The sequence below is a fragment of the Tenrec ecaudatus genome, chromosome 2 (genome assembly GCF_050624435.1).
Source record: "Tenrec ecaudatus isolate mTenEca1 chromosome 2, mTenEca1.hap1, whole genome shotgun sequence".
NCBI lineage: Eukaryota > Metazoa > Chordata > Mammalia > Afrosoricida > Tenrecidae > Tenrec > Tenrec ecaudatus.
This window is the reverse complement of record NC_134531.1, coordinates 293,896,649-293,924,162: the sequence shown is the minus strand read 5'-3', so window position 1 is coordinate 293,924,162 and position 27,514 is coordinate 293,896,649. Positions and strand designations below refer to the sequence as shown.

The window sequence follows — 27,514 nt, the reverse complement described above, 5'->3', positions numbered from 1 at the left end:
CGAGGCAACATTCTCATCTATTTGGGAAGTTGACGGGTGTCCAGACGAGGCTTGTCATGATTGACATTTTACTGTTTTTGAAATGAGAAAACCACTTTTACACTTGAGTTTTTCCCACAGCGCTGCCCTTGTAAGTTGTGTGCAGCATCACAAGTTTCTGTGAGATTTTTTTTCTTGGGCTGGAAGCAAAATTTCACAGTCACATGTGATTCTCTTACACTGGCCATCACAAAAAATGAGGTTGGAGCGAAACTGGTTGTATGAAAAAATTCACTGTGACCAAAGGAACCTTTAGAAGTGATGCCACTGGGTGCACTAACTTAGAGTGAGTTGCTCAATGCTTGTCTAGCAGAAAAAAAATGTAAACTAGGAAAGTCCTGTCCTCATAGTTGCAGGGACAATGTATAAACATTCACTGTAAGTGTGCATGTGTCACCTGAGTGGGTGTACCTCACTACTACCGAGTCAGCTTGACTCACAGAGGCCCTGTGGAATAGAGGACAACTTCCCCTGCAGGTTTCTGACAGTAACTCTGTATAGGAATAGAGAAGCTCATCTTTCTCCTGTGGTGGTTGGTGGTTATGGGACCAAAATACCAAAACTCACTGCCAGCAAGTCAATTTTGACTTATATGGCGCTTTAAGCCCAGGGTAGAACTGCCCCTGTGGGTTTCTGATAGTTAACTCTTTACGGGAATAGAAAGCCTATGTCTTTCTCCCTTGAGGTGCTTCGTGGTTTCAAACTGATGGCGTAGCAGCTCGCAGCCCAACTCACAATCCACTACATAAATACTCCTCTCTCCTTTCCATACCCATTCAAGCTATCCATCTATCCATCACTTATTGCAGGATCACGTTCAAAACAGTATTTGCTGTTGCCGTTAACTCTTGGACTCCCTTTGCAAGTATCTTTGCCAACCTCCTTGACTCTTTGTCAACCTCTTTACTGAATATGGCCTTTCCCTTTATTCAAGTTCTTGAAAGAGACTTGCCTTTACCATTTGAAAGTGCATGACTTCCTCCTTTTACTTTGTAATTGCCTTCATTAGAAACTCTCACTGAAAGGTTAACTTAAACTTCCAGGTATTTTTCAATCTGGTCGAATTCTGAGTGACGCTGTCATTTATGTTGTCAGCCACTATTGATTCTCTAGTCAAAGAACTCGCTCTAGCATTTGTGGGAAAACTATGAGTTGGCATCAACTTAATTTTTTTATGGTGACCTTTAGATCTTTGCATAGTCACATAAATTTTATAATCAGCTTCCCATATTCTACACACCCCAATTTTATACACACACGTTGATTTTGTATTTGCCAAGCATAATTTAGTTATAATTATTTTTATAGATTTTAGATTTTCTGTATTCAGAATCACAACACTGCACCGAGATGACTCTGACTCATTAAAAAATACGAAAGGTAAAACTATAAGGTTTTTTAGAGGAAAACATGGAAATCTATCTTGGTGAGTTTGGAATATGCCAATATTTTCTTAATTGAGCCACAAAGCACTAACTGTACAAGATAATCAATACATGAGCTACATTAAAATTAAGACATTACGGCAGTGTAAAGACCGCTCGCAGACTAGAAAGATATCTGATGTGTATGTGTGTATATGATATATACATGAGGGGCCTTCCAAAAGGTCATGGAGAGCGTTCATTAAGAATTCCGGGACACTAGAAGCTGCGGACTTAAAGCCCAATGGCATAGTCGTGTCTGCAGACAGGGTCAAATACCATCATTGTCGGGATGCGCCTCAGCACGCCACGTGTTTCAATGTGGAGAAACCATTCCCAGGTTTTGAGATAGAGACCGTCAAGAACAACATCCGGATCCTCCTGAACAATGCTGTGAAGAAGCGTTTGATGGTGGACAGAAGGATAGGATGCTTTTTATCAGGGGGACTGGGTTCCAGCCTAGTTGCTGCCACCCTGACGAAGCAGCTTAGAGGCCCATGTTCAGTTTCCCTTCTGGACGTTTGCTATTGGGATGGAAGACAGCCCTGATTTACAGGCTGCTAGAAAAGTAGCAAATCACATTGGAAGTGAGCACCAGGAGGTCCTCTTTAATTCTGAGGAAGGAATTCAGGCCCTGGATGAGTCATATTCTCCTTGGAAACTTATCACATTACAACAGTTCGTGCTTCCGTGGGTAGGTATTTAATTTCCAAACACATCCGGAAGCACACAGATGGTGTGGTCATCGTCTCTGGAGAAGGTCCAGATGAACTTACACAGGTTACACATATTTTCACAAGGTGCCGTCTGCTGAGAAAGCTGAGGAAGAGAGTGAGAGGCTCCTGAAAGAATTCTACTTCTTTGATGTTCTCTGTGCAGATTGAACTACTGCTGCCCGTGGCCTTGAACTGAGAGTCCCATTCCTGGATCACTGGTTCTCTTCCTACTACTTGTCTTTCCCACCAGGGAGGATTCCAAAGCATGTCATAGACAAACATCTCCCGCGAGAGGCCTTTGAGGACACTAATCTGCTACCTAAAGAGATTCTTTGGCGACCGAAAGAAACTTTCAGCGACGGGATCACCTCGGTGCAGAATTCTTGGTTCAGGATTTTACAGGACTTTGTTGAACATCCGGTGGATGATACAACGATGGTAACTGCCTCGGAGAAGGTTCCCTTCCACACTCCGAAAACGAAAGCAGCTTACTGCTACCGTCAGCCCTTTGAACGCCACTACCCTGGCCGGGCTGGCTGGCTGACCCATTACTGGCTGCCTAAGTGGATCAATGCCATGGACCCTTCGGCCTGCGTGCTCACCCATTACAAGTCAGTCGCCAAAGCCTCAGTGCTTTCTAAGCAGAACAGTCCACGGGAATGCTGCTGGTTTGGCGTTGTACAGTACCACAGCTGGGCCCTGGGAACGAGGAGCCAACTGCCCAAGTTTACTTGAGCTGAGAACTGCTGCTCTCGTGATTCCACTGCTAGGTTTTTGCCCAAGGGAAACATGTGCACATGCTCCCTGAAAGGCAGGGAATGTAAAAGCCAGACCTCTCATAACAGCCATAGATGAATTTAACATCGTAACGCTGAACAAAAACAATCTAGACAAAGAATCAATAAGACAGCCTTTTAAGATAAAAAAATGGAGCCAAAAGCTGTTGAATTCAGGATAGAAATTACCTTTTGAAGGCTGAGCGCTATGAAGTAGGGGATAGTAACTGAAATTAACTTAGAGAAGGGTTTCCAAAGATCTATCCCTGCTATTTTCTTATCTGTGCACCTTCTGGATGACGTTGTTCAGTTTGTAAAAATTCAGAGAGCAGCGCACTTAGTGTTTTTCCACACTCTGTAGTTTGTTAAAGGTTTAAAATAAAAAGTTGTGTTTGCACATACCTTGAAAGAAGAATCAGGGTCCTTCCCGTTAAGAAGGCCTATTACTTGATGAAGACATGAAGAAAAGTGCTCATACCTAGGTGTGAAATGAAAGTAGAGATGGGTTGTAATTATGTAACTGATACAGCAAGAAGCATGGATCTACAAGATAAACATAAGATTGAAGTGTATTTTTTATCATTTATTCATTTGGGGCTTTTAATACAGAACATAGTGTTTGTAAACTTTACACTTAAATAAGAAACATATCCTATGACCATGATATACATAATTTGGCTTGTCATTGACTAACTAGTGAAAATAAGGATCCATGTACCGAGCAAATTATTGAATCTTATTTTTTAAAGGCTGCGCTCAATTTGTAAAAATTCAACGGACACAGAAGGGATTCAATGAATTAGACAGCTGTTTATTAATCAAGGATGCACAATTGCCAGGCATGAAGCTTGGCCCTGCCAACGCAGACTTAAGAGCCATGGTTACTTACCCCCATTCTTCCTTGGTTGGAGTACGTAAACTGGTGTGGCTCTGAGAGGTACCAGAGGCACCACTCCTGTTAGACAGAGTCCTGCACTCTAGGTGTGGACATTCACAAGGCTAGCATGGAGGCAAAAAGCAAGGAAGCACTAACAGAAACGGGGGGACGAAGGAGCTGACGTGGAAAGAGGAATAGTAGCAAACCCACACGTGGCCAGGCAGGTGGAACAGTTAGCTTTCTGTGTGCCAACAAGGCACCTGTGAGAAGGTATGGGTGGAGCTTAGCCGGTCAGTCATATCGCAGCCCGAAAACCTCACTAGGAGGTGTCACCTTCTAAACAGTTCTCTGGAATCTGTCCCCTCTCTCTCTGCTTCCACCCTCCTGTTGCTGGCGACCCTGAGAAACGCCAGCGCCCTACCAGGTTTTCACCAACCTCGAATCCACACGACTTTGTACCTGCTGGCCAGTGATCTTCCTGCATCTGCATCATTGCAGATGGCGGTGTGATTCTGAACAGGGACTTATGGACTAGCACCAGGCTTGTGGACTTAGGGTGGACCGGGCCGGGCTGTTTTCTGGACCTATAATTACTTGTTGACATAAAGCTTTCTCTTATACATCTGAGTGTCACTGAATTGTCTCTCTGGTCAACTCGGCCTAACACAGCAGGCGTGAGGAGCTGAGGGGCTTCCAAGACGTGAGTTTCAAAGAATACTTAAGTTCTAAGACAGGAGGAGCTTATTCCATCCAGCACCCCGAGGGAGTACGGAAGGAGAGCACACAAATACATGAACACGTGCTTCTAGAGAAGAGACATTCTACTTCCAGTCTGACGATTAGACAGAAGGCCACAGGAGGAGGGCAAACGCAACAAAATAAGCCTGAGATGTCTCACACGGCCAGATTTTTAAAGTGAGAATGTGGAGATACAGCTTTAACACAATGGGAGGTCAGATTGTAAAAGGGACATTGTTGAAGAGTAGATGAAAGCTGAGCATTTTTATAAATGAAAGACAAGTCATCTGGATGGGAGGTATTAAGAGATTGGGAAAACTATCAAAGAAGATAAGATCGTATGAGACTGTGTGTAGAATAATGTTGTCTGTGAGTTTTGTGTAGCCATTGGCATGAGTAGCAGGAGCCAGAGAGAGACTATAGAGAACATTAACTCAGACAACACGCTAAAGCAGCGTAGGCAAAGGGCAAATTGTACTGAAGATGTCAAAGTCCACAGCTTCTTGGTAAATAGTTATATACTGATCTCAAACTATTAAGCATCATTATCTCAACAAAACCACTGTGATAGAAAAGATACTGTATATCATTAGACTTCCATTTTATCTTAAAGTATGCAAGGCATGCACCAAAAGAAACATTACCATTTTTAAATATCAAGTCCCAAACACTCAAAGGCATACTAATAAGAATGCTCCTCAAATATTCTTTCAAAGAACACAATGGTCAGAATTTTTAAATGGTTTTAAAAATAATTCTTCATCAAGAAGTCTCTATTTTGGAAAATAATACACCCTTACAAATATAGGACAAAGACTGAAACATATACATATATGCACAGGTGTGTAAAAAATTTGATTATAAATTTATATTTCAGGGTAAAAAAACCAGAATGGGAATAAAACATGCCAAGGCACTTGGGTTAGTCTTCTATGCACCAACAGAATTGACATTTACTATATCTTTAAAGGTAGGTTTATGTATTATAGACACAACTTGGTTGGAAAAAAACTCTAAAATTTATTAGTCATACCTGGTAAGATAATCAGCAATTTTTGGATTTTTAAGGAGGTCCACCAGCAGGTCAACGGAATACTTTCTAGTTAGTGTACCATCACCGTTTACAAGAATATTAAATATTAACTGAAACGTTTGATGAATGTTTCGGGCGTGGAACAGCTTAAAAGCAAATTAGGAAAAGTATATTATACAAAAAAATGGAAGCTGACATCATCCCAAACATAAAAGGCATCATATTATATTCCATAATTTTATCAGCTCTAAACTCAAATATCTATTTAATTGGCAATAACTTTTAAGGTACTAAAAACTATAATCTCCAGGTCAATTATCTTCATAAATATTTTGTCATATTTACCTTTTCCCCAACCTCTTCATTTAATGTCAAACTGGATAATATTGAAAGTGCAAACACAACCACAGTTAAACTACTATGGGCCAGGTAGGTTATAAGAGTTCGATAAAAAGATTTCACATTACTCTGCGGAGAAAAAAATCAGAATGAAAAATTACATTAGTTGTATATTATGATTTAAAATGCATGTCTTGCAAAGTAAGTAAACAAAATATTAGTAAAAATCATTATCAATTTTATGAAAAAAAAAAGACTATTCTCAAAGGTAAGAGATGTTTTCTGATGTTTTAGAGGAGAAAATCATAGAAGTAAAGGTCAACATATCGTAAATACTCGAGTATAAGCCGACCCAAATATCAGCCGAGGCACCTAATTTTACCACAAAAACGGCATTTAAAAGTGTGCTGAAACTCAGCTTATACACGAGTATATATGGTAAATTCAAAGACTGGTATTAAGAATGAGCACTCAGAGAAAATGAACCCCAAAGTGGCCAGAGGAGTGTAAGATGCATTTTTGTCAAGTTTTATCATCTTAGAATAACTAATTCTGACAGTAAATGTAGGTGTAAGTTCTAATGGTTGAAAAAAAGACATATGAAGGGTTCTTTAGATTTGTTAGAAACTCATGATTATGGTAAAAATCAAGATTATCTTTATTAAACTAAAAATGCTCTTTTGTATTACACATTTTGGGGCAGTAGTTAACTTTATCATGCTTTCTGATGATCATTTTCACTTAAGAGATCATTCCAGAGCCGAGTGGTAAGGGTGCCTTCATTAAAAAAAAAACCACACTGCCATCGAGTGAATTCTGACTCAGTGACCCTGCACAAGAGGCTTTAAAAAGTTTGTGGGAAAATAGAATAATGAGGTAATGAAATTTTCAATGAACGTTGTGGCGTCTCCATATGTTGCAGATAATAGTATAACCACTCCACCCAAGCCCTCGGGCACCAAGTCCAGTCCACCCAGAGTTCCCATGGAAGAGAGCGGCAGGGATTGCGTGGGAAGCTGCATGGAAGCAGAGAGCCGCCTCCTCTCCTGCCCCATCTCAAACAGCTGCTCTTTGGGAGAACAGTCTAGCAATGCTTAACTCGCTATGTACAAGGCCGCTTTGCCAGGGCGAAAATTAGGCACTTGTTCACCAATTACGTTTGGTGGAGTTATTAATGATGTCGTGGAAATACGGGAGTTAGATAAACAGCATCTCTTGCCAGTGATGGCCTCCATGTCTGAAAAAGCAGCACAAAGTAAACCCACTGCCATTGAGTCAAGTCTGACTCTACACAACAGACTAGAACTGCTCCCTGTGGGTTTCCAAGACTGTGACTCCACGAGAAAGACGGCCTCATCGTTCTCCTGCGGAGCGGCTGCCTGCATTGAACTGCTCACCTCTTGGTTAGCAACCCAACTGGTAACCACTACGCCACTCGAGTTCCTATGTCCCATGTCTATTAAGCAAAAATTTACTTAGCATTTCTAAATCCTATTCAATCTGACTAACAGTGGAATGCAATGGAGAGGTAAACTTTTAGTATTTATAATTTCATTAACCCTTACGGCCTTCAAGTTATTTATGTCAAGCTGATGCTTCATCAACTTTGACATGTTGGCTAGACTATACACAAAAATTCTTTAAAAATATTTTCATACAGGAAAAAAAACAAGGTAGAATTATAAGCCTAGAACCCACCACAAAATAACATTTTAAAGATAAACTTACCAAAGTCTTTATATGTGTTTGAACAGAAAGATTGTGCCGACAAAGATTTGCCAATAGTCCCAGACAAGGCATTGTTAAGGCATCTTCAGGAGCCTGACTGTTGTTTCAGTTTCATGTGTACAATACAAGAAACAGCTTTAGGTGAATTCTAGAAGACTCAAAGAGGCACAGCAATTTGTACTTCCAAATATTTCCTACCAATAACAGTAGCGAGAAGGAAATACGTTTCCTTTTAAACAACAACTAAAACCAAAAGCCCAAGAAGTAAATGTTGAGCCAGTTAAATTCTGACCATTTATTTTATATCTGAACCAAATTGCTTTGTTCAATTGTATCACAGAAATATAGAAATAACAGTCAGAATGACTAACTGAAATTTCCTCAGGATATTTCCCCTATCATGAAGATTAAATATAGCTATATAATAAGATCAGTGTCAATAACAAATTTTTGCCCCCAATTTTTCCTTATGAAAGTTACTATACCTGGATGCTTCCTCCCCCCAACTACCATGATCTGATTTCTACCTGGCAGGGCTGGATAGGGCAGAGGTTGTACACTGGTACATATGAGGGCTGGAGGCACAGGGAATCCAGGGTGGATGATACCTTCAGGACCAAGGGTGTGAGGGGCGATGCTGGGAGAATGAAGGGCGAGTGGGTTGGAAAGGGGGAACTGATTACAAGGATCCACATGTGACCTCCTCCCTGGGAGAGGGACGGCAGAGAAGTGTGGGGAGGGAGACTCCGGATAGGGCAAGATATGACAAAATAACGATGTATAAATTACCAAGGGCACATGAGGGAGGGGAAAAAAAAAGAGGACCTGATGCAAAGGGCTTAAGTGGAGAGCAAATGCTTTGAGAATGATTGGGGCAGGGAATGTATGGATGTGCTTTATACAATTGATGTATGTATATGTATGGATTGTGATAAGAGTTGTATGAGTCCCTAATAAAATGTAAAAAAAGAAAAGAGGAGAAAAAAAAGAAAATGATTAGGGCAAAGAATGCACAGATGTGCTTTATACAATTGATGTATGTATATGTATGGACAGTGATAAGAGCTGTATGAGCCCCTAATAAATTGTTTAAAAATAAAAGAAAGTTACTGTAAAGGTGCTTTACAACATGTAATCCTGGTTTAAGAGGAGCAAATAAAAATTAGTCCTACACAATTGAAAAAGTTGAAATCTTATCCAAGAAAAACCTAACAGATTATTTAAAGGTTTGAGTAGTAAAGCTATATACTCACATGTGATCTATCAGATATGTAATTAACTCATCTATATTGGCCCCAGAATGGAAAACTTTGACGTTGTATGTCAACCTCTGCAGGAGTTGAATACACTGAGAAAAATAAAGAGTTGTGTATGTAAACATCCAAGAACATTTCCCTACTCTCGAAAATGAACTACGCTGCATATTCTGTGCATGTTACCACTTTATGAGAGAGTTCAAGGTAAGAACTGCTCTATTTCTTAAATGGTTTTATATTGGCAGACAACTGTCCCTGCGGTGCCCAAGGCTGTCAATCTCCATGGGAGGGAAAGCCTCAACTTTCTCCGTCAGAGCAGCCGGCAGTTTCAAACTGCTGACTTTTGAGTTGAGAGGCCAACTCATAACCCACTAGGCCACTAGAGCTCCTTTGGATATAGGCTGAAAAACATCATATCCCATTAATTTTTACAGCTCTAAAAGTACATGTCCATCTAATTAGCGATGTCTATTTTTCATAAATGTTGGCATTAAAAAAAAAGTTGGCATTTTACCAACTTGAAGGCACTTAAAAGGATGACACTTTATATTCCAAATAATACATTATCTATAGCTTCATTTTTTTTTTTGTTTCCTCAACAGAGGCTAGACACCAGCTCAAATTAGATTTTCATATGTATATTTCACATCTCCAGACACAAAGCAGTTATAATACATGTTTTTCCTTTAACAATGACACTAGGTGTGGATAAACTTCCCTCTTCTAGAAATTTTTAAATAGTAGTACATAAATGCCCCCATCAGCTCTTAAAATTAAGACTGTGCTAATCATGTAGTATTATATCTGCACATACACGGTAAGTTGACCGTGTATCATAAGCATTGACACTTGATCTACAAACAAGGAAGGGAGAACCAGGTGTAACAAAGTCCTGGGAGGTGCCTGTACCTGCAAAAACACGGTCTCGTTGTGGCCAGCACTGCTCCGACACACCACCCCGGCTAGCACGCTGTTCAGATTGTATGCATTCTGAAGACAATCTTTGGTTTCATTGTCTAAAGCTTGAAGTAAAATGGCACACACAATTTATCACTTGCATTCATGGTTTAGTTCATACATCAAAAGATATGCTTTAAAATTAATACTCTACTTACCAATATAAAAACAATAAGCACAATAAGGCTATTTTCCTCTAATCCCTTTCAACTCAGAAGTCTAATCACAGAAATGTTATGAGCTAAAAAAAAGATGGGGGCGGGGGAAAGATGGGGACATATGAGCTTTTCCCTCTTTTTCAGTTTACAAATTTACTTCTTCATGTAGAATATTTGAATCTCAAGGGACTGGCTTTACATGTTTGGAGAAATTTTACAATTAAGATCTTTAATTTAAAAACTACTAGTACATTTTACTGCCCAAAGTGACCACCACCCTCATACAAAATGTTGGTGAGAGCCTTTCTGGGAAGCAGTGTAGAAACCCACTAACTTTCAATAGAAATATTTTAAAAGAGTTCACTTCACTATTGATTCTTAAAAAAAAATCTCAAAGAGAACAGGCGTGCTGGTCATTAAGGGACTGGTTAAAATAAGTAACAGTTCTAATTAATTCAAACTCAAAGACCCGCAGGGTTTCCGAGACTACATCTTCAAAGGAGCAGACAGCTTTAGCTCCCAGGGAGACTGGTCAGAGAGGAAAGCTGGCCTTTTCAGTTAGCAGCTAATTTGCCTTACTTATTTGTTCCATTAGGCTGGTATAAAGATACTGATGTAGATCTACCCGAGAGTTAAATAACAACAACCACAACAACAAAAGGTTGTAAGTCTTGGTGTCCCATGATACCATTTTTCACTTAAAAGGGATCCCCAATGACAGACACTTATTTGTGAGAGCACAGAAAAACCTCTGGAAAAACACACACCACTGCATTCAGACAAGTGAGGGGGCATCAAAGTTTGTGGAAATATTTCATTATCTTTCAATTCCATTTTTTCCTCCAAAATTTTAGAGTTCCCTTATAGTATCCCCAGAAGAAAAAGATATGGATTGGTGCGGATGAGCCTGTTCCTGAGCCTACTGTCCCTCCACACTTCATTTGTTGCCAGAGGTTACTATATTGGATGACAAAGAATATTTCCATTGTCCTAACATGTTTTATTGGGTAGTAATGCTCTGCTCACACTTCTGGTAATGCTGTCAACATCTCTGGACTTTTACATATGCACGTAGTAAGCTTATAAACGCACAAAGAAACCTGCGCTTTCCCTCAAAACACAAATTAGGAGGGGGAAAGGAAGTATCAAATGGAAAAAAAAAAGGGTGGGGAGGGAAATACAGAGAAAACATTATCACCATGAGTTCTAAGTTTAATATAGTCTACAAAGTGTTTCTTTGAACACTATGATCTTTCTAAATGTATTTTTAACACTGGAATCACGTTTGGTTTTGATTCAAAAATCGACCAGCATTCTTCAAAGCGCGTTCTTTTCTATAGAACACTGGACTTTTGCTATGCTTCAAACACTGTGGTCTAATACGTTTTAAGAAATACTAGATAATATACCTTCTTTCAATAGCTACACAGTAAACAAAAGCTCTTATAATACTTATAATGCAGAAATCTCTTCAAAGTCAGTCATCCTCTACAAAGATTCTATAAATGTGCCCTTTAGAAAGTAATTAAATCATACATCTTGGAAAGAGAAAGAATTACCTAATTGAGACAGCAAACTGATAATACTTAAGATTAGAGGAGCACTTATATTTGGATCTTCAAGCAGTTCTACCAGGCAGCTCAAACATTCACTTGGTAATATCTGATTTGACGTAAACAATCGTGTGAGCTTCTGTCCAGAAACTACCTATAAAATAGTAATTCAAATACAGATGTTAAGAAATAGCAATTTTCAGGTCTTTGCCATTAAAAAAAATTCAGTTCTACCAAAATGTCACTGACACCCTCCTCACCGATTGACAGATGTTATAAAGGCTGCATGAAGATTATCCCCTTCCTCAGTGGGTCTGATTAATTTCCTCCAGGAGTCTTTCCCTAACTAAATGTCGACCCTTAACCACACTAGATATACCTCTGAAACTACCCTAAGCCATACTATATGTCCACTTCTGAATCATCACACTCAATTATCTAGTAATACTTAGCCTCCTTACTACCCTGAACACTCCGTGAAAGCACAAACCAATTGTTAGCTGTCCTCAAGTTGATTCAGACTCATAGCAAGCCCATGTGCCTGTGACCTTTATGGAAGCAAATCACCTGGCCATTTTCCCCAAAGTCCCCACTGGGAGAGTTAGGACCACTAATTTTTTTGTACTTTTTCTTTTTAATCATTTTATTAGGGGCTCATATAAATCATCACAATCCATACATACATCAATTGTATAAAGCACATTTGTACATTCATTGCCCTCAATATTCTCAAAACATTTGCTCTCCACCTAAGCCCCTGGCATCAGGTCCTCATTTTTACCCCTCCCTCTCTGGTCCCCCCCTCCCTCATGAACCCTTGATAATTTATAAATTATTATTTTGTCATATCTTGCCCTGTCCGACGTCTCCCTTCACCCACTTTTCTGTTGTCCGTCCCCCAGGGAGGAGGTCACATGTAGATCCTTGTAATCAGTTACCCCTTTCCAACCCCCCCTTCCTCTACCCTCCCAGTATAGCCACTCACAGCACTGGTCCTGAAGGAATCATCTGCCCTGGATTCCCAGTTCCTATCTGTACCAGTGTACCTCCTCTGATCTAGCCAGATTTATAAGGTAGAATTGGGATCATGATAGTGGGGGAGGAGGAAGCATTTAGGAACAAGAGGAAAGTTGTATGTTTTATCATTGCTACATCTCACCATGACTGGCTCTTCTCCTCCCTGATACCCTTCTGTAAGGGGATGTCAGGTGGCCTACAAATGGGCTTTGGGTTTCCACCCCGCACTCCCCGGCTCATTCACTATGATAAGATTTTTTGTTCTGATGATGCCTGATCCCTGATCCCTTCAACACCTTGTGATTGCACAGGCTGGTGTGCTTCTTCCATGTGGGCTCTGTTGCTTCTGAGCTAGATGGCCGCTTCTGAGCTAGATTACCTTCAAGCTTTTAAGACCCCAGACGCTATATCTTTTGATAGCCTGGCACCATCAGCTTTCTTCACCACATTTGCTTACTTACCGGCTTTGTCTTCAGCGGTTATGTCGGGAAGGTGAGTATCATAGAATGCTAATTTAATAGAAGAAAGTATTCTTACATTGAGAGAATACTTGAGTGGAGGCCCAATGGGACCACTAATCTTAACTAGTTGTGCACTTAACTGTGTGCACCCTACAGGGATTCCACTCAGAATACTTACTGAATAAAAGAATTCCAGTATATTCATTCCTTCTACTTTGAAGGAGGTAAAACACAGCTAAGTCTATAGGGCAACTATAGGATGGTAAGTTTTGTTCACTCCCAAGACAGAACCTAAGTCCGCAAATTAGAGAGTATAGGAAAGTTATTTTAAAAAATGTTTTATAGTCAAGAATTGAAAAATTTTACTCTTGACTCCTTTCCTGTGATCTTATAAACAAAACACCTACACAGAGTAAAATTAGGATTGAAAGCCAAAACTAGTTGTGAGAAAATAACATTCACAATGTTTTATAAGTAGCATGCAATAGAAACCATATTTTTTATAATGAAGGAAAACAATCAGTTACTTTGGAATTAGATGAAATATTAGATTAAATATGACTAAACACTTATTTTTAGAAGATCAAGTCTATGCAACCTATTTTACCAGCCTCTAATCTTTCCTCCACTGTGATCACCTGCTGCCCAGAATAGAAACCATATTTTTTATAATGAAGGAAAACAATCAGTTACTTTGGAATTAGATGAAATATTAGATTAAATATGACTAAACACTTATTTTTAGAAGATCAAGTCTATGCAACCTATTTTACCAGCCTCTAATCTTTCCTCCACTGTGATCACCTGCTGCCCAGGTGCTCCAGCTCATGGCAAACACGTCCAGTACGACATCGGACAGTGTTCCTGTGTGAGTCATAGGGCTACCACCGGCTAATTTTTAGAAATAGATCTCAAGGACTTTCTTCCTTGTCGGTCTTGGATTGGATGCTTCACTGAAAACTACCACAGGCCACACTCCTGGTATGGCTTCTAAACTCACAGCACACACAAGCCACCACCGTCCCACAGACTAACAGGTGGGTGGTGATTTCCCTGTTATCCTTACCCAGCTCTCACAGTTTGTTGGCGACATTGCTTCAGTTGATATGGTTTCAAGAAATACGTGTTTTAGAATGACTAAATTACAGGTAAGATGGAAAAGAATGGGCCCCGAGGTGAAGTATGGTTCCCGACAGAGATGTTTTGGCAGAGGGAACCTTCTGCGCACTGCCCATGTGCCTCTGTATGTAGCTTACATAGCAAGACAAGTTCTGCTTGTAGAACAATTCCATGCAGGACTGCACCTGTAGCTCAGTAACCTTAACTGGTCTAACTAAAAAGCACTTGTTATACGATAAGATAAAGAATTGCTTTACAAAATTCCCTTTACTTAAACACACAAAATATCTTAATACAAATAAAATTTATTTTAAGTCAATTAATCTTATATGGCACTTATTCTGGAATAAAGCGCTTTATGTATATTGTCTTTTCATTTGCATAATAACTTTGTGAGGCAGGTGCTATTACTCTGTTTTATAGACAAGTAACCTGAAGTCCGCTGATGATGTAAACGTGTAGCTGGGATTCATACCCAGGTAGTTTATTTCCTGAATCCAAGCTCTTAACAAGATAACATTAATGTTAGGAAATCACATTATCAAGAATGGGATCAACTCAGCTCTGCAAATAAATTCAGAGTTCAGGTTCAAAATTCAAAGCATAGGAACATAAGCACAATATACATAATAGAAAGAATGATCTCCTTTCACACAATAGCCGTCTCTCTGCAGCCTCAGATACTGTTCTCATAAGGTCTGCACGACATGCACCGTTAATAATAAAAACCCACCAAAATGGTTAAAATTAATAAGAAACAAATACCCCAACAGTTGCTATGGATCAGTGACTGCCTATCTCACATAATGGTAAAGATGACAAAAGTCCATTGTTGGCAAGCTGGTTGATTGTTCATGAACCTATAAAAGACAGTGTAGAACTGCCTCATCGTGTTTTCAATCTTTACAGAAGCAGACTGTTAAATCGTTCTCCTGTGGGTTTGAACCGTTGGACCTTCAGGTTAACAGCTGGCGGCTTAACCACTGTGCCACCAGAGCTGCTTATACATGAATATTACAAATGGGAAGGTAAAATGTAAAGCCTTTCAGGAAATTTGTCTAGTCATCTCAACTGAGGTTCTCCACGGTCCTCACTTAAACCTAGTGCTAGTCACCTCCAACTCCCAGAGACGTTAAAGAACTGTGTAGAATTGCCTCCTGGTTTTCAAGGCCATCTGTGCTTTTGGAAGCAGACTGCCACATCTTCCTGCCTGAGCAGCTAGTGGGTCCAGCTGCCGAACTCTCAGCTAGCTCACAGCTGAGTGCTTCCCCACTGCTCCTTCCCTATAGGCTTGCTGAGGAGCCATGCCAACTCATAATTCCACTTCTAGGTATAAGAGCGATGCGAGTCTACAGCCAAGAAAGCCAGGCATGAAAATGCTCACAATTTTGTTCGTAATTCTACCCAGAAATGGGAACATGCCAAATGCCCATTAAACAGGGCAATGTGTATAACTGTGGTCCATTCACACAACAAAATTCTGTGTTCCCATAAAATACAGAATGAAGTTCTAATAAATATGGATGTTTTCTAGTTATAGAGTCAGACCAGAAAACCCGTCCTCTGTGAGATGACTTCTATAAATCTACGAAAAAGCACAATGAAGAAAACCCTGTAGGACGATGGAACTTTTCTGTATCTTGATGAGGCTTTGAGCTACAAGTGGACTTAAACAAGGTTTCAAAAAGTTGAAAGAAAAATTCAATAGGTATTTTCAAAATATTTTTTCCACAAACTTTTAGAATCTCCTTCACATTAAAAAAATCATTTCAGTTCCTCATTTAAGCTTAAAACACTTCATGCAATTTACTGTATGTGTTCTCTCTCAAATAAAAAGTCCCTAATAGTTATAGCAAAAACCCCAAAGTCAGCGCCATCAAGGGGGGTAGGAATCACGCTGCTAACCACGAAGCCAGCAGTTCATACCCACCAATGGGTTTCTGAAAGATGAGACTGTCTACTCCTGTAATGATTTAAAAGTCTCAGAAATCCAAAGAAGCAGTTGCTATGATTCAGAATTGGCTCAGCTGGAGCTCTGCTTCTCTGGGAATTTGTTGGACTGAAACACCCTGTGCGTTGCTGTGATGAAGGAAGCTAGGTCACTGTTAGTTGGTGAACAGGTTTCGGCAGAGCTTCTAAACTAACAGCAGACCTGGAAGTCGACAGTCCACTTCTCAGAGATTACCAGTGTCCACCTTATGAATAGCAGTGGGACACTGACACAGTGCTGGCAGATGAACCTCTCAGGTAGGAACACCAAAAAACAATCTAAACTCAGAGCCATCAAGTCAATTCTGACTCAGGGCAACTCTATGGGACAAGGTAGAACTGTCCCTGTGGGTTCCTGAGACGTCCTCTTCTTTGTTTTTTTTAATCCTTTTATAGGGGGCTCATTGAGTTCTTGTCACAATCCAGCCATCCATCCATTGTGGGAGACTAACTCTTGACGGAAGTAGAAAGCCTATCTTTCTCTAATTGCAGACTTGGCAACCCAACACATGATCACTACATGACCGGGGCTCCTCACGTGGGAAGGCACTCAAAACATGAATGGGGACGAGCTGCCTCCTTCAAAGTAGAGTTGACCTTACTGAGGCGGACACAGGAAAAAACTTAGGACCTTCATTTGTTAATGAAGCATGACTCAAAATGAGAATAGCTGTAAATGTCCATTAATAATGAGAAAATGGAATGTACAAAGAATGAATCTAAGAATATTTGAAGTCATAAGAAAGAAAACAAAATGTGAAGACATGGTATGAGTCCCACATCAGGTCTCCTTGGGCTACACAGGGGAAAGGGAGGACCCAACTCTACATTGCCCAAGGAGGATTCGAATGAGGCAGAAGTCAAACATGTCCTCCTTTATCCTATTTTGACGCCAATGGTCCATCTCTCATGGCACTCTTTCTCTGCTGGGTTCAACAATTTGCTGCAATGGTTACACAGACAGTACTCACAGTGAAGTCACTGACACAGAGCAAGGTTTAACATCAGGCTTGTGTCCTTTCATGATACTTAATCAATATGCTGAGCAAAGAATCTGAAAAGCAAAACTTCATGAAGAACGAGGTGTAAAGACTGGCAGAAAGCTCATGAACAGCTGTGATCTGGAGATGCACAAGCTTGCTTGCTGAAGGGAACAGGACCTGAACACTTGCTGAAGATCGAAGACGACAGTACAAGCTTACAACTCAATGTAAAGAAAATCAAAATCCTCACAACTGGGTCAATAAACAATGTCATGATAAAACAGGTAAGAGAAGTTGTCAAGGAAGCTAGCCCTAGCCGGCTACAAAATGTTAAGGATACAGTTCTTTTGTTGGCAGTGCCTCCTCTTAGCAATGTTGGCAGGCAAATCTCTGTGGTCCTGGGCCTCAGCCCTGCTCTGGCAAGTGTAACTAAGCTCCTTTAGCACTGCTAAAAGGCCCAGTGGGTATCACACACGACAAGGCAGCTTACTGCGCAAAGGCACGCAGCTTTACCCATTCTGTGGGTCAAGAACCTCTCACAGCGTCTCCTCTGTTGGTCTGCAGACCCTGGTGCTTCAGCCAAGTCAAGCAGGGATCCTTGGCCAGAGCACACTGGAAGCCTTTCTTTTTAGATGCTCATGGGAACCTCTCCTCTTCTTGCTACTGAGAGTGCTCACCGTGACAACCAGAATGGCAAAACTGAGCCAGGATTTCACGTTGTTTGGATCCACAATCAATGCTCATGGAAGCTGCAGTCAAGAAACCACACGCTTTATCGCACTGGGCAAATCTGTTGCACAAGACCTCTTTAAAGTGTTAGGGCATCGATGCCTACGGTGCACCTGCGCCCTGTCATAGTGTTTTCAAGCTAATCCCGTAGTCAGTGACAGGAACCCACAAGGAAATTCTACTCTGATCTATAGGGTTGCAACAACTCAAGGACAGTGAATTTTCATACGCACATGAAAGCTGGAGACTGAATAAAGAAGGACAGAGAAGAATTGATGCATTCTAATCAAGGTGTTGGAGGAAAACACTGAAAGTACCATGGACTGTCAGAAGAACAATCAGATCTGTTTGGATGACCCACAGTCAGAATGTTCCTCAGGAGTGGAGGCTGGTAAGTCTTGGTCTCACGCACTTTGGACATGGTATCAGGAGATCTCTAGAAAATGACGTCCTGCTTGGTAGAGGGTGAGCAAAAAAAGGAGACAGACTGACACGGTGGGCAATGCAGCGAAGTAGTTAATATGGATTTTCTAGTCATAGCTTTGCTACTCCCACTGATAGGTCAGGGAAAGGGGAGTATGGCGATGTGGATTGGATTATATGATTCAGCTTTAGTGACAGTCAACAGTTACCCATGATTAACATCCTACTAAGTATAAATTGAGCAATCTCACAAGCAGGAGAGTGGATCTCACTACCATAAGGAGAGTCAGAGAGGAGCTTTGAACCTATTTGATCTAGGACAGTGGTTCTCAACTTGTGGGTTGCGACCCCTTTGGGGGATCAAATGACCCTTTCACAGGGGTCACCTGATTCATAACAGTGGCAAAATTACAGTTATGAAGTCGCAACAAAAATAGTTTTATGGGAGGGAGGGGAAAAAAAGAAAGAGGACCTGATGCAAGGGGCTTAAGTGGAGAGCAAATGCCTTGAGAATGATTGGGGCAGGGAATATATGGATGTGCTTTATAAAATTGATGTATGTATATGTATGGATTGTGGTAAGAGTTGTTTGAGTCCCTAATAAAATGTAAAAGAAGAAAAGAGAAAAAAATGATTAGGGCAAAGACTGTACAGATGTGCTTCATACAATTGATGTATGTATATGTATGAACTGTGATAAGAATTGTATGAGCCCCAATAAATTGTTAAAAAAAAAAGTTTTATGGTTGGGGCGGGGTCACCACAACATGAGGATCTGTATTAAAGGGCCGCGGTATTAGGAAGGTTGAGAACCACTGTTCTAGAAGAAAGTTTTGCCCCAAGATGTGTAGCATATCAGTACAGCCAGAAGGAAGAACAAGAGACCTGAGCTCACAGAGCAAGTAAAACGAGTGCTTTTGAGTTTTGAGTAGGTGGCCGGCTTGTGAAGTGGGGGACCTCTGGGCACTTAATTGGGGGAGCTGGGTTTGCTGACTCTGGGCTGCAGTTGTGCCTTCAGGTTAAAGCTACAGTAGTGTGGCATGCCTTTGGGCATTTACTGACACTTCTAAAGAGCTTTGTATCAGTGAGCAAGGCAGAGAAGAAACTGTCCTGGCCGAGCAAGTGTATCCCTATAATTCCTCTCACCTGAACTGTAATCTGTTAAACTTCCTAATAAATCCCATAATGCTGAGCATTGCCTGGGAGTACGGTGTGGCCGCTGCAACAAATGATCAAATCCAGCCACAGACAGAGCGTGCACAGGGTCCAGAGGGTTGGAGGTTGGAGGCATGTTTGACCTCTGCCTTGTGGCAATCATCAGTCCTGGGAGCTGGAGAACGTCAGATGCATTTCCTCACAGTGGCTACAACAAGGGGACCAACCAAACAGCAAAGGCGAGGAAGACGCAGGACTAAGCAGTGTGCGTTCTGTGGTGTACTTTGCTGTCAGTGGAAGCACATTTGACTACACCTAACAACAGTTACAGCTTGTGCTCACACCTCTGTATCAAAAATGTCCCGACAGGTTTTTCTCTCAACTGTTTTCAAATATGGGTGGGAATATGGTATCAAAGAGGCAGTCTCTAAACCTCAAATTACTTTGATGTTTCCTGTAATTCAAAATAGCATTTTTTCCAGATTCATAACACACTTGTTTATTCTCACAGGGAGGTAAAACTTTGGATTAACATCTAAAATACCCCCAGAATAAAACTGATGGCTCTGTTCACCCTGTGACTTTTGGAATCCACCAGTGCACTGTTCTATCTTTATTTGAAAAAGCAAAGTTTTAACCCCTTCATACTTAAGCAATTCAGCAGTTAAGGATTTAAATACTAAACGATCAGTTTTTGCTAAGCAAATAAGGTTATGATTACAAGTCTTGGGGAAAGGGATGGATTCTTTTATTTTTTAATCATTTTATTGGGGGCTCATACAATTCTTATCAGAATCCATACATACATCCATTGTGTCAAGAACATTTGTACATTTGTTGCCATCATCATTCTCAAAACATTTGCCTTCTACTTGAGCCCTTAATATCTGCTGCTCATTTTCCCCCTCCCTCCCCACTCCCCCCACCCCGTGAACTCTTCATCATTCATATATTATTATTATTTTGTCATATATTACACTGTCTGACATCTCCCTCTTCTCTGCTGTCCCTCCCCCAGGGAGGAGGCTATATGTAGATTCCTGTAATCAGTTCCCGCTTTCTACCCCACATTCTCTCCACGCTCCAGGCATCGCCACTCTCACCACTGGTTCTGAGGGAGTCATTTGTCCTGGATTCCCTGTGTTTCCAGTTGCTATCTGTACCTATGTACATCCTCTGGTCTAGCCAGATTTGCAAGGTAGTATTGGGAACATGATAGTGGGGGGGATGGAAGCATTCAAAAGAAAGCTGAAACAATAGTTTTCAAGTTCGAATTCAACACGAGTTCACGTTAAAAACAAGAACATGCTCCCATTGTCAACTAAGGGCAAAAGCAAACTTTAAGCTTCCCGCGCCACTAGAATCGTTGAATATTCTTCAAGGGCTCCATTTCGATGGGAAACCAAACACACATCAAGCAGCAAAAGGGCAGCATTAGATCCAAGCTTTCTCCCCTGCACTCCACCTAAGCTACCCCCCCACCCAGCCTTTTGGTCCCGCCCGCCCCCTTCCTCTGGTCTTCAGTGGGAGCTAGGTGTCCCTCGCGGAGACCAGGCGCAGGGTGCAGCAGGTGCGATCCGAAGCTGGCTCGCGTCCCCCTGTACCAGTACGAAGACGGCCGAGGGAGCCGGGACCTGTCCTCTTTCCTGGGGCTGCCCCAGCCGGCCACTCGGGGAACCAGTAAACACTAGGGGAAACCTCCTTCCCGGCGCCCCTCACCTCCAAGTGCCGCAGAAGCTGGGTGGCGTTAGCTTCGGACTTAACGGCTTTGTACTGACTGATGGTCAGGAGCAACGACTTCAAGCAGGCGGTGTTGTCCATCGGGACTGGACCCAGTTTCTCCAGAACCCCCAGAACCTCCCGCCTGCCTAATTCACGTCTCCCCTTCTCACCGCGCTTTTTTGATTTTTGGCCCCACCCCCTCGCGCCCTGTGGCTTCCGCTTCCGGTTGCGCTCCGGAAGCCCGTAGGCGCTCCGGAGGATTGGCTCTCCGCCAAGAGCCGGGTGGGCCTGTGGGTCCTAGCCATCCGTGGGTCCGTGAAAAGGGTTCGGAGCTGCCCTTCTCTACGCCCCTTCAAGCCCCCCTTTCTTCTGAGCCCGCGAGGTTTCTTCCTCGAGATCCCGTGGAAGCGAAATATCGCGAGAACCTCGATTGCTTATAACCGTAGAGGGGCGGGGCGCTCCGGCGCCGTGAGCGCTCGGCGGTTCGTGCGTGTTTTCATTTTCTCCCACGGCCCTCTCGCCGGATGGCCAGTTCCTTTGTCCTCATCCTCTACCCGAGATCTAGTCTAGACACGGTGAGGAGCCAGCTCGGAGCGTGACGGGCTCGGGGCTCTAAGGTTTCTGAGGCGGCCTGGGAGGGACCTCGTTGTACATCTTTATGACGTCCGCCCTTTCTGCCCAGGAATGATGGTTTCTCAGGGTAAACCGCGCCGTCGGGGTTTTGTGACCGCCTGTTAATGTCATCGGGCTCGCCTTTGTCATCAGATTTATTGGAGACGGCTGCCTTGAGCGACCCCTGGCCCCGGGTATCTGTCCTGCGTGGTTTCAGTCATGCCAGGTTCTGTGAGGGGAGAGGTCTTATTTGGTGGCATGATGGTTTTTTAAGGTGTCAGGTCCACGGAAATGGTAGAATGCGTTTTTTTGATTCCCGGATTGTGCATGCGTATGATTGGTATTAGGAAGGGGGCCGAGTAGCTGGCTCTGCAGACTTTCTTAATGTATGCTAATGCCGGATAAACTTTAAAAAACCAGTTTGGAAATTTTTTAAGACTAGAGTACCTCTTGATAATAATGAAATCATCAGAAATCTTGTTTTGCCCATTCAAAGGACGGTGCTTTTTTGCATCACTGCCTTTTAGGGGAAGGGTTTATTTTTTAATGCAAAATGTTTAGTTCACTATTAAATCTGAAAGCCTGACATAAAATGCTGTGGCCTGTTGAGGCAAACGTACCGAATCTATTCATGCGTGCCTTCATTGAGTTATCAGTTGCTGACTGCCTGACGTACATTTCCAGTCTAGACACAAAGACAATGACATTTCCGCTGCTGGAAAGCAAGCATTCCTTTAAGGGAAATATACTCGATAGTGCATGTGGAATTCACTATACACCAAGAGGAACTAACTACCTAAAGGTGGTCGAGGTTTGTGTACAAATCATAGCTCTACCTTTTCTATGACGTGCCATAGGCATATTCTGATTGTGCTTCAGACTAGTCATATAAGGTAAAATCTAGCTAACAGAAGTAGATATTTCATAGCTTTGTTCGTACCGTAAATAAAGGGACCTAGGGCGTAAAACCACCCTACTGCCATGGAATTTAAAGTCTGTTAAGGATGGAAACAAATCCCTTTAAAAAAGATGATGCAGGGCAGAATGAGTACTCTTGCCTAATTGCAGTTAGGGAGAAAGTAGTTTTATTATTCAGTGGGAAAGGCAGGATATAGAGCTCATTAAGAAAACAATCTTTGAGAAAAATACTGCAAGTTAAAGGAAAGCCAGGTATTCTAGGAGGGAAAAGCTATGGAATAATAAGAGCAAAGGCCCTGAAGTATAATCATGCAGGCAACAGCAGAACAACCACCATAGCTGGAGTGGAGGAAGCAAGAATGAGAGTAGTTCGCGATGAAGTCATCTAAGATCTCAGGTGCTGTTGAGTCAGTTCTGACTCACAGTGATGCGGGCACAGTAGAACGAAAACACTGCTGCGGTGCCAACCTCTCTCGACGTTTGAGCCCATTGTTGCAACCACTGTGTCCATCCATCTCATCAGACTTCCTGTGTTTTGTTTTTGTTTAAATTCTGCTTCCCCTTTACCAAGCATGATATCCTTTTCCAGGGACTGGTCTTTCCTGAGAACATATGTAAAGTATGTGAGATGAAGTCTAGCTAGCCACGATTCTATGGGGTATTCTGTCTGTATATATTCCAAGACATATCTGTTTGCCTTTAAGTTATGGTGCTGGTGAAGAATATTGAAAGTATCATGAATTTTCAAAAGAATACACAGATCTAAGGTCTTAAAGACCATCATAAAATGAGATAATGTAAAGAGTTTAGAACAGTGTATGGATAAATAAGTGTTGGGCGGTCATCATTTGTTGGCAAACTCAATGATAAGAGTTTGATAAGTGTATCCTCATAATGATGAGTATTTTGTAATCACACCCACTTTGAGACAGTATAGCCTGCTGTAGGTGCCATCTTGCTTTAAAATCTTGCAGTTTTGCCTACCAATCATACAAATGACATATTCTGCATAAAGTCCTGTTTACATAAAACATCTTCCTAAGAAACTCTTTACCAGAAGTGGCTGTTCAGTTTAGTAGAATGCACTGTTTGTAGTGTGAGGAGCCTTGACATCGTTAGGTATACTTACATATCCCAACAGCCAGAAGTAAGAGAGAGGACGAGGGAGACTGGGTCCAGACGACTGAAGGCTTTATTAGCTTTGAACATGGAGTTCATTGTGAATTCAGGGATGATTTTTGCTTTTACACTTGGGTCTGACTTCATTTGCATTTTCGATTGTTTACTTTGGCAGCTTGATAGGCTATGCTTTTGAGGAGGGCTTGGGGCTTTGATGATAGCTAATAAGTCTACAATCAACTGGAGGCTGTCCAAAGGCTAACCAGGGTTATGGCCATGTGGACAGTAAAAAACAATGAAATCTATACTACAAAAAATAGGCAAGACTTCGTGACATTGTGAATGTGAAGAGAGGGAGTGTGTGGAGGGGTTTTTAGATCTTGATGGGATGATAGAGAAGATGGAGGGAGTACGGAGGCAGTTCATAGAAAGTACTCGGTGTATTTTATAGTCAATGAAATTCTGTATAGTTTATCATATAGGCTTGCATCTTACTAAATTTATTCCTGGTTATTATGAAATTTTTATTCCTGTGAATAGTTCTCCTTTACTCCTATACAGCTTTTATTTTGTTACATTAATAAAGTAGGACAGGGCAGTTTCATTCTGTTACACATACAGTTGCCGTGAACTGGAAGTGACTTGACAGCACCTCATAAAGGCAATCCTAAAAAAGAGATGCGCAACAGAATTGTATGTGAATTAATATATTGAATTGTGTAAAATATGGCCAAAAAAACTATAAGGAAAAAAAAGAGGGGGGTTGTTCTTGGGAGATAGGGTAGGAGAGGGAGGGGATAAAGGGGAGCTGATACCAAGGAGTTCAAGAAGAAAGCAAATGTTTTGAAACAGATTGTGGTAGCAATCGTACAATACTGCTTGATGTGATTGGATTATGGAATGTTATCTGTAAGAGCTCCTAATAAAATGATAAAAATAAAATTAAAAAGAGATGCTGATTTTGAGTATGTTTCATATCTAGTCTATTAACTAAACTCATTAATTATAATAGAGCTTCATTTACTATCTGAGATTTCTAGTTAGAGATTAGCCACAAATAATAATGTCATCCATTTTATCTGTTACATTTTAAATGATGAGATAATCATGTTTATTTTATTACTTAACAGGCATGACTTCAGTATTTAATATTTAGTATAGTTTGTGCTAATGAATTATGATATTATGTTTAATAGACTACTTTCTGTGAGTGCTTTATGTAAATATTTGTAAAAAGTGTCGAATAAAATTTATCAACTGTTCACTTTTTATATAATTTCCTTCTTCCATGAGAAAGATGAGGCTTTCTACTCCCATAAAATGTATGGTTCTAGAAACCCACACGAGGAGTTTTACCCTGTTCTGTAGGGGTGCTGTAATTGACTTGGTGGCAATGAGTAGTTTTCTTTAAATGTTAATTAAACTCAAAACTCACTGCTGTCCAGTAAATTATGACTCATAGTTGCCCTATAGGACAGAGTAGACTGGCCCTGTGGATTTCCAAGACTAAACCTTTAGGGAAATAAAGAGTCTAATCTTCTTCCCCAAAGAGGCTGTTGGGGTCTAACTGCTGACCTTGTGGTTAACAGCCTAATGCATTCTGTGGGATGCATTCGATTGTTTTTTCCCCTTGAGATACCATAATAAACACTTACTATGCTTTTTCCAGGTGTCAAAGACGAGTCTAAAGACTTTATCCCATTAATCTCAATAATCCCGAAAAGTAGGTACTAGTCACCAAAGAAATTCTCTGCCATCAAGTTGATGACAGCTCATAGGGACCCTATGGGACAGGGGTCCTCTGAGTTTCTGAGACTTTAACTCTTTATGGTACTATTTAGCTCTCCATTTTGTAGATGGAAAAAATGAGAGACAGGTGAAGTAATTTGTCCAGGGTCAAAAAGGAAGTAGTAACAAGCGCTGTATATTCTATGCATTGGATTTCAGTTTGCTGATTGTTTATTCAGAATTCCATAACAGTGATCACTAGAGAGAATTTTCAAAAATATATTTTGTATTCTCTTCTGCCATTTGAGTTACATATTTCATTTGAAAATTAATTGGAATCATTTCCATCTTTTCTTTCTGTGCTATGGAATAGTGAGATTCACACAGGAATTGCCTGATCCTTGATGGTATGGAGCTAGTCTCAGCAGTATCTAGCTGGATACCTCATTAGTGGTAGATCTTTGGCAAATACTTGAATGAAATATAGTTGAAATTTTGTTAATTTTGAGTTAATTTTAGTGCTCTCTATACATGCATATATATATATATTTGTAAACCATGTGTTTCTGTAGTTCTAGAATTATGTTGATATGAAGTTGCTACTTAGTATTCTGAAACTGTTTCTTTCAGGTTAATTTTTTTAATATTCTAACATATATTATTTTTCTTTGTTGAGCTTTCTATTTTCAATTTTTCACAAATCAACTTTTGTTCAATTATTTTAGACCAAATAGCCAATATTACTTTTTATTAATTCTACCTATCAACATGTATTTTTCTAGTTTTAAAAATTTACATTTTTAAAGTATATTTTCATGCTACATATTTTTTCATTAAAAAGAAACATTTATTTTATGCTTTTCTTTTCTTCCTCCAACATTTTCCCCCAATATTTTTTAAAAGTACCTATGAAGTGAGCTTCTCTGTTTTACTTTTTAAAAAATTTATAATTTTGACTAATCAGGTACATATATTTTTAATGAGAATATTTATTCATTCGTCAGATATTTATTGAGTACAAGGCATAGTCCTAATCCAAAGAGCTTAGTGTATTGGGGCCAATGGACAAACCAGAGTAACTGGTACTAAATCCAAGAGAATTAGAGAATTCATGTGAGTTTTCTGTAAGTATGATCCATTATTTTTTAATCCCTCTTCTCTCTAATTTTCCTTTTTCCTTTATTTATTTTAGCTATGCCAAATGTTTGTCTTATACTTCAGGAAACAAAGGAAACAAGAGTTAACATTTTCACAGGGTTTTGCAACTCAAGTTTAGGACTGTCTTTGGTATTAACGGATTTGTTTTATTTCTCCTAGAGAGGCCTAGAAGCATATATGACCATCAGTAAAGCGTACAACCAAGCCTGATCTTATTGCATAGACTCTGGCTGAAGGTGACCTCAAGAGTGATGAAGTTGAACAGTTCCATAGGTTTGCTTCAGGCCTTTCTTTCTTGGTGCTGCTGGGTAGTTCAGCCCACTAACCTTTAAGTTAGTAGTTCAGCACCAATCACTTGTGACACTGAGACATCTACTGCCTTCAAATCTGATTAATAAAACATTTAAATCTTTGATGATTTAGATTAAATAAGGACATGAATTATAAGTTTGACAGAAATAAAATATTTGTAGAATACTGACTGGTGCAATATGTGAATTACATCAGTAGTTGAACACATAGTTACTTGTTTTTCATTCACTTACCACATCTTGGATGAGTGCCTGAGTGCTAAGTATATTTCTAGGTTTTACAAAATTTTCTTCTCAAATATAGCTTTCATCTTAATTGGGGCTATAGATAATAAACAAGACCTGTAAATAATATCTATGGAGATTAGTAATATCATGTAGGAAAAATAAGGTGGGGAAGGGTATGGGCTGAGAATGTGTAGGAATTAGGTGTTTCAGTTGTATATAGGACAGCGTTAATCAGTTTTTTGGCTGCA

General features: G+C 40.6%; 2 protein-coding genes and 1 pseudogene across 8 annotated transcripts in view; 2 read left to right on the top strand and 1 right to left on the bottom strand.

Moving 5' to 3' along the window:
- Positions 1-21,535, bottom strand: part of CIP2A (cellular inhibitor of PP2A) — a 50,306-nt gene extending 28,771 nt beyond the window's left edge. The window contains exons 1-8 of the mRNA XM_075542562.1: positions 21,190-21,535; positions 11,601-11,748; positions 9,836-9,948; positions 8,924-9,018; positions 7,671-7,767; positions 5,949-6,071; positions 5,604-5,749; positions 3,358-3,433 (exon numbers count right to left, since the gene is read on the bottom strand). Coding sequence (XP_075398677.1) covers positions 3,358-3,433; positions 5,604-5,749; positions 5,949-6,071; positions 7,671-7,767; positions 8,924-9,018; positions 9,836-9,948; positions 11,601-11,748; positions 21,190-21,291 — 900 coding nt within the window. The 5' untranslated portion in view covers positions 21,292-21,535. The remainder of the gene's footprint in view (positions 1-3,357; positions 3,434-5,603; positions 5,750-5,948; positions 6,072-7,670; positions 7,768-8,923; positions 9,019-9,835; positions 9,949-11,600; positions 11,749-21,189) is intronic.
- On the top strand, positions 1,450-2,914 carry LOC142439100 (asparagine synthetase [glutamine-hydrolyzing] pseudogene; annotated as a pseudogene).
- The window catches only part of DZIP3 (DAZ interacting zinc finger protein 3), a 117,394-nt gene continuing 111,375 nt past the window's right edge, over positions 21,496-27,514 (top strand). For 3 of the 7 annotated variants that reach the window (XM_075542559.1, XM_075542554.1, XM_075542555.1), the window contains exon 1: positions 21,497-21,767. The gene's annotated coding sequence lies outside the window, so the exon portion shown is untranslated. Of the gene's footprint in view, positions 21,768-27,514 lie in introns of all 7 variants that reach the window. The other 4 variants (XM_075542556.1, XM_075542557.1, XM_075542558.1 and 1 more) reach the window with 3 other exon arrangements.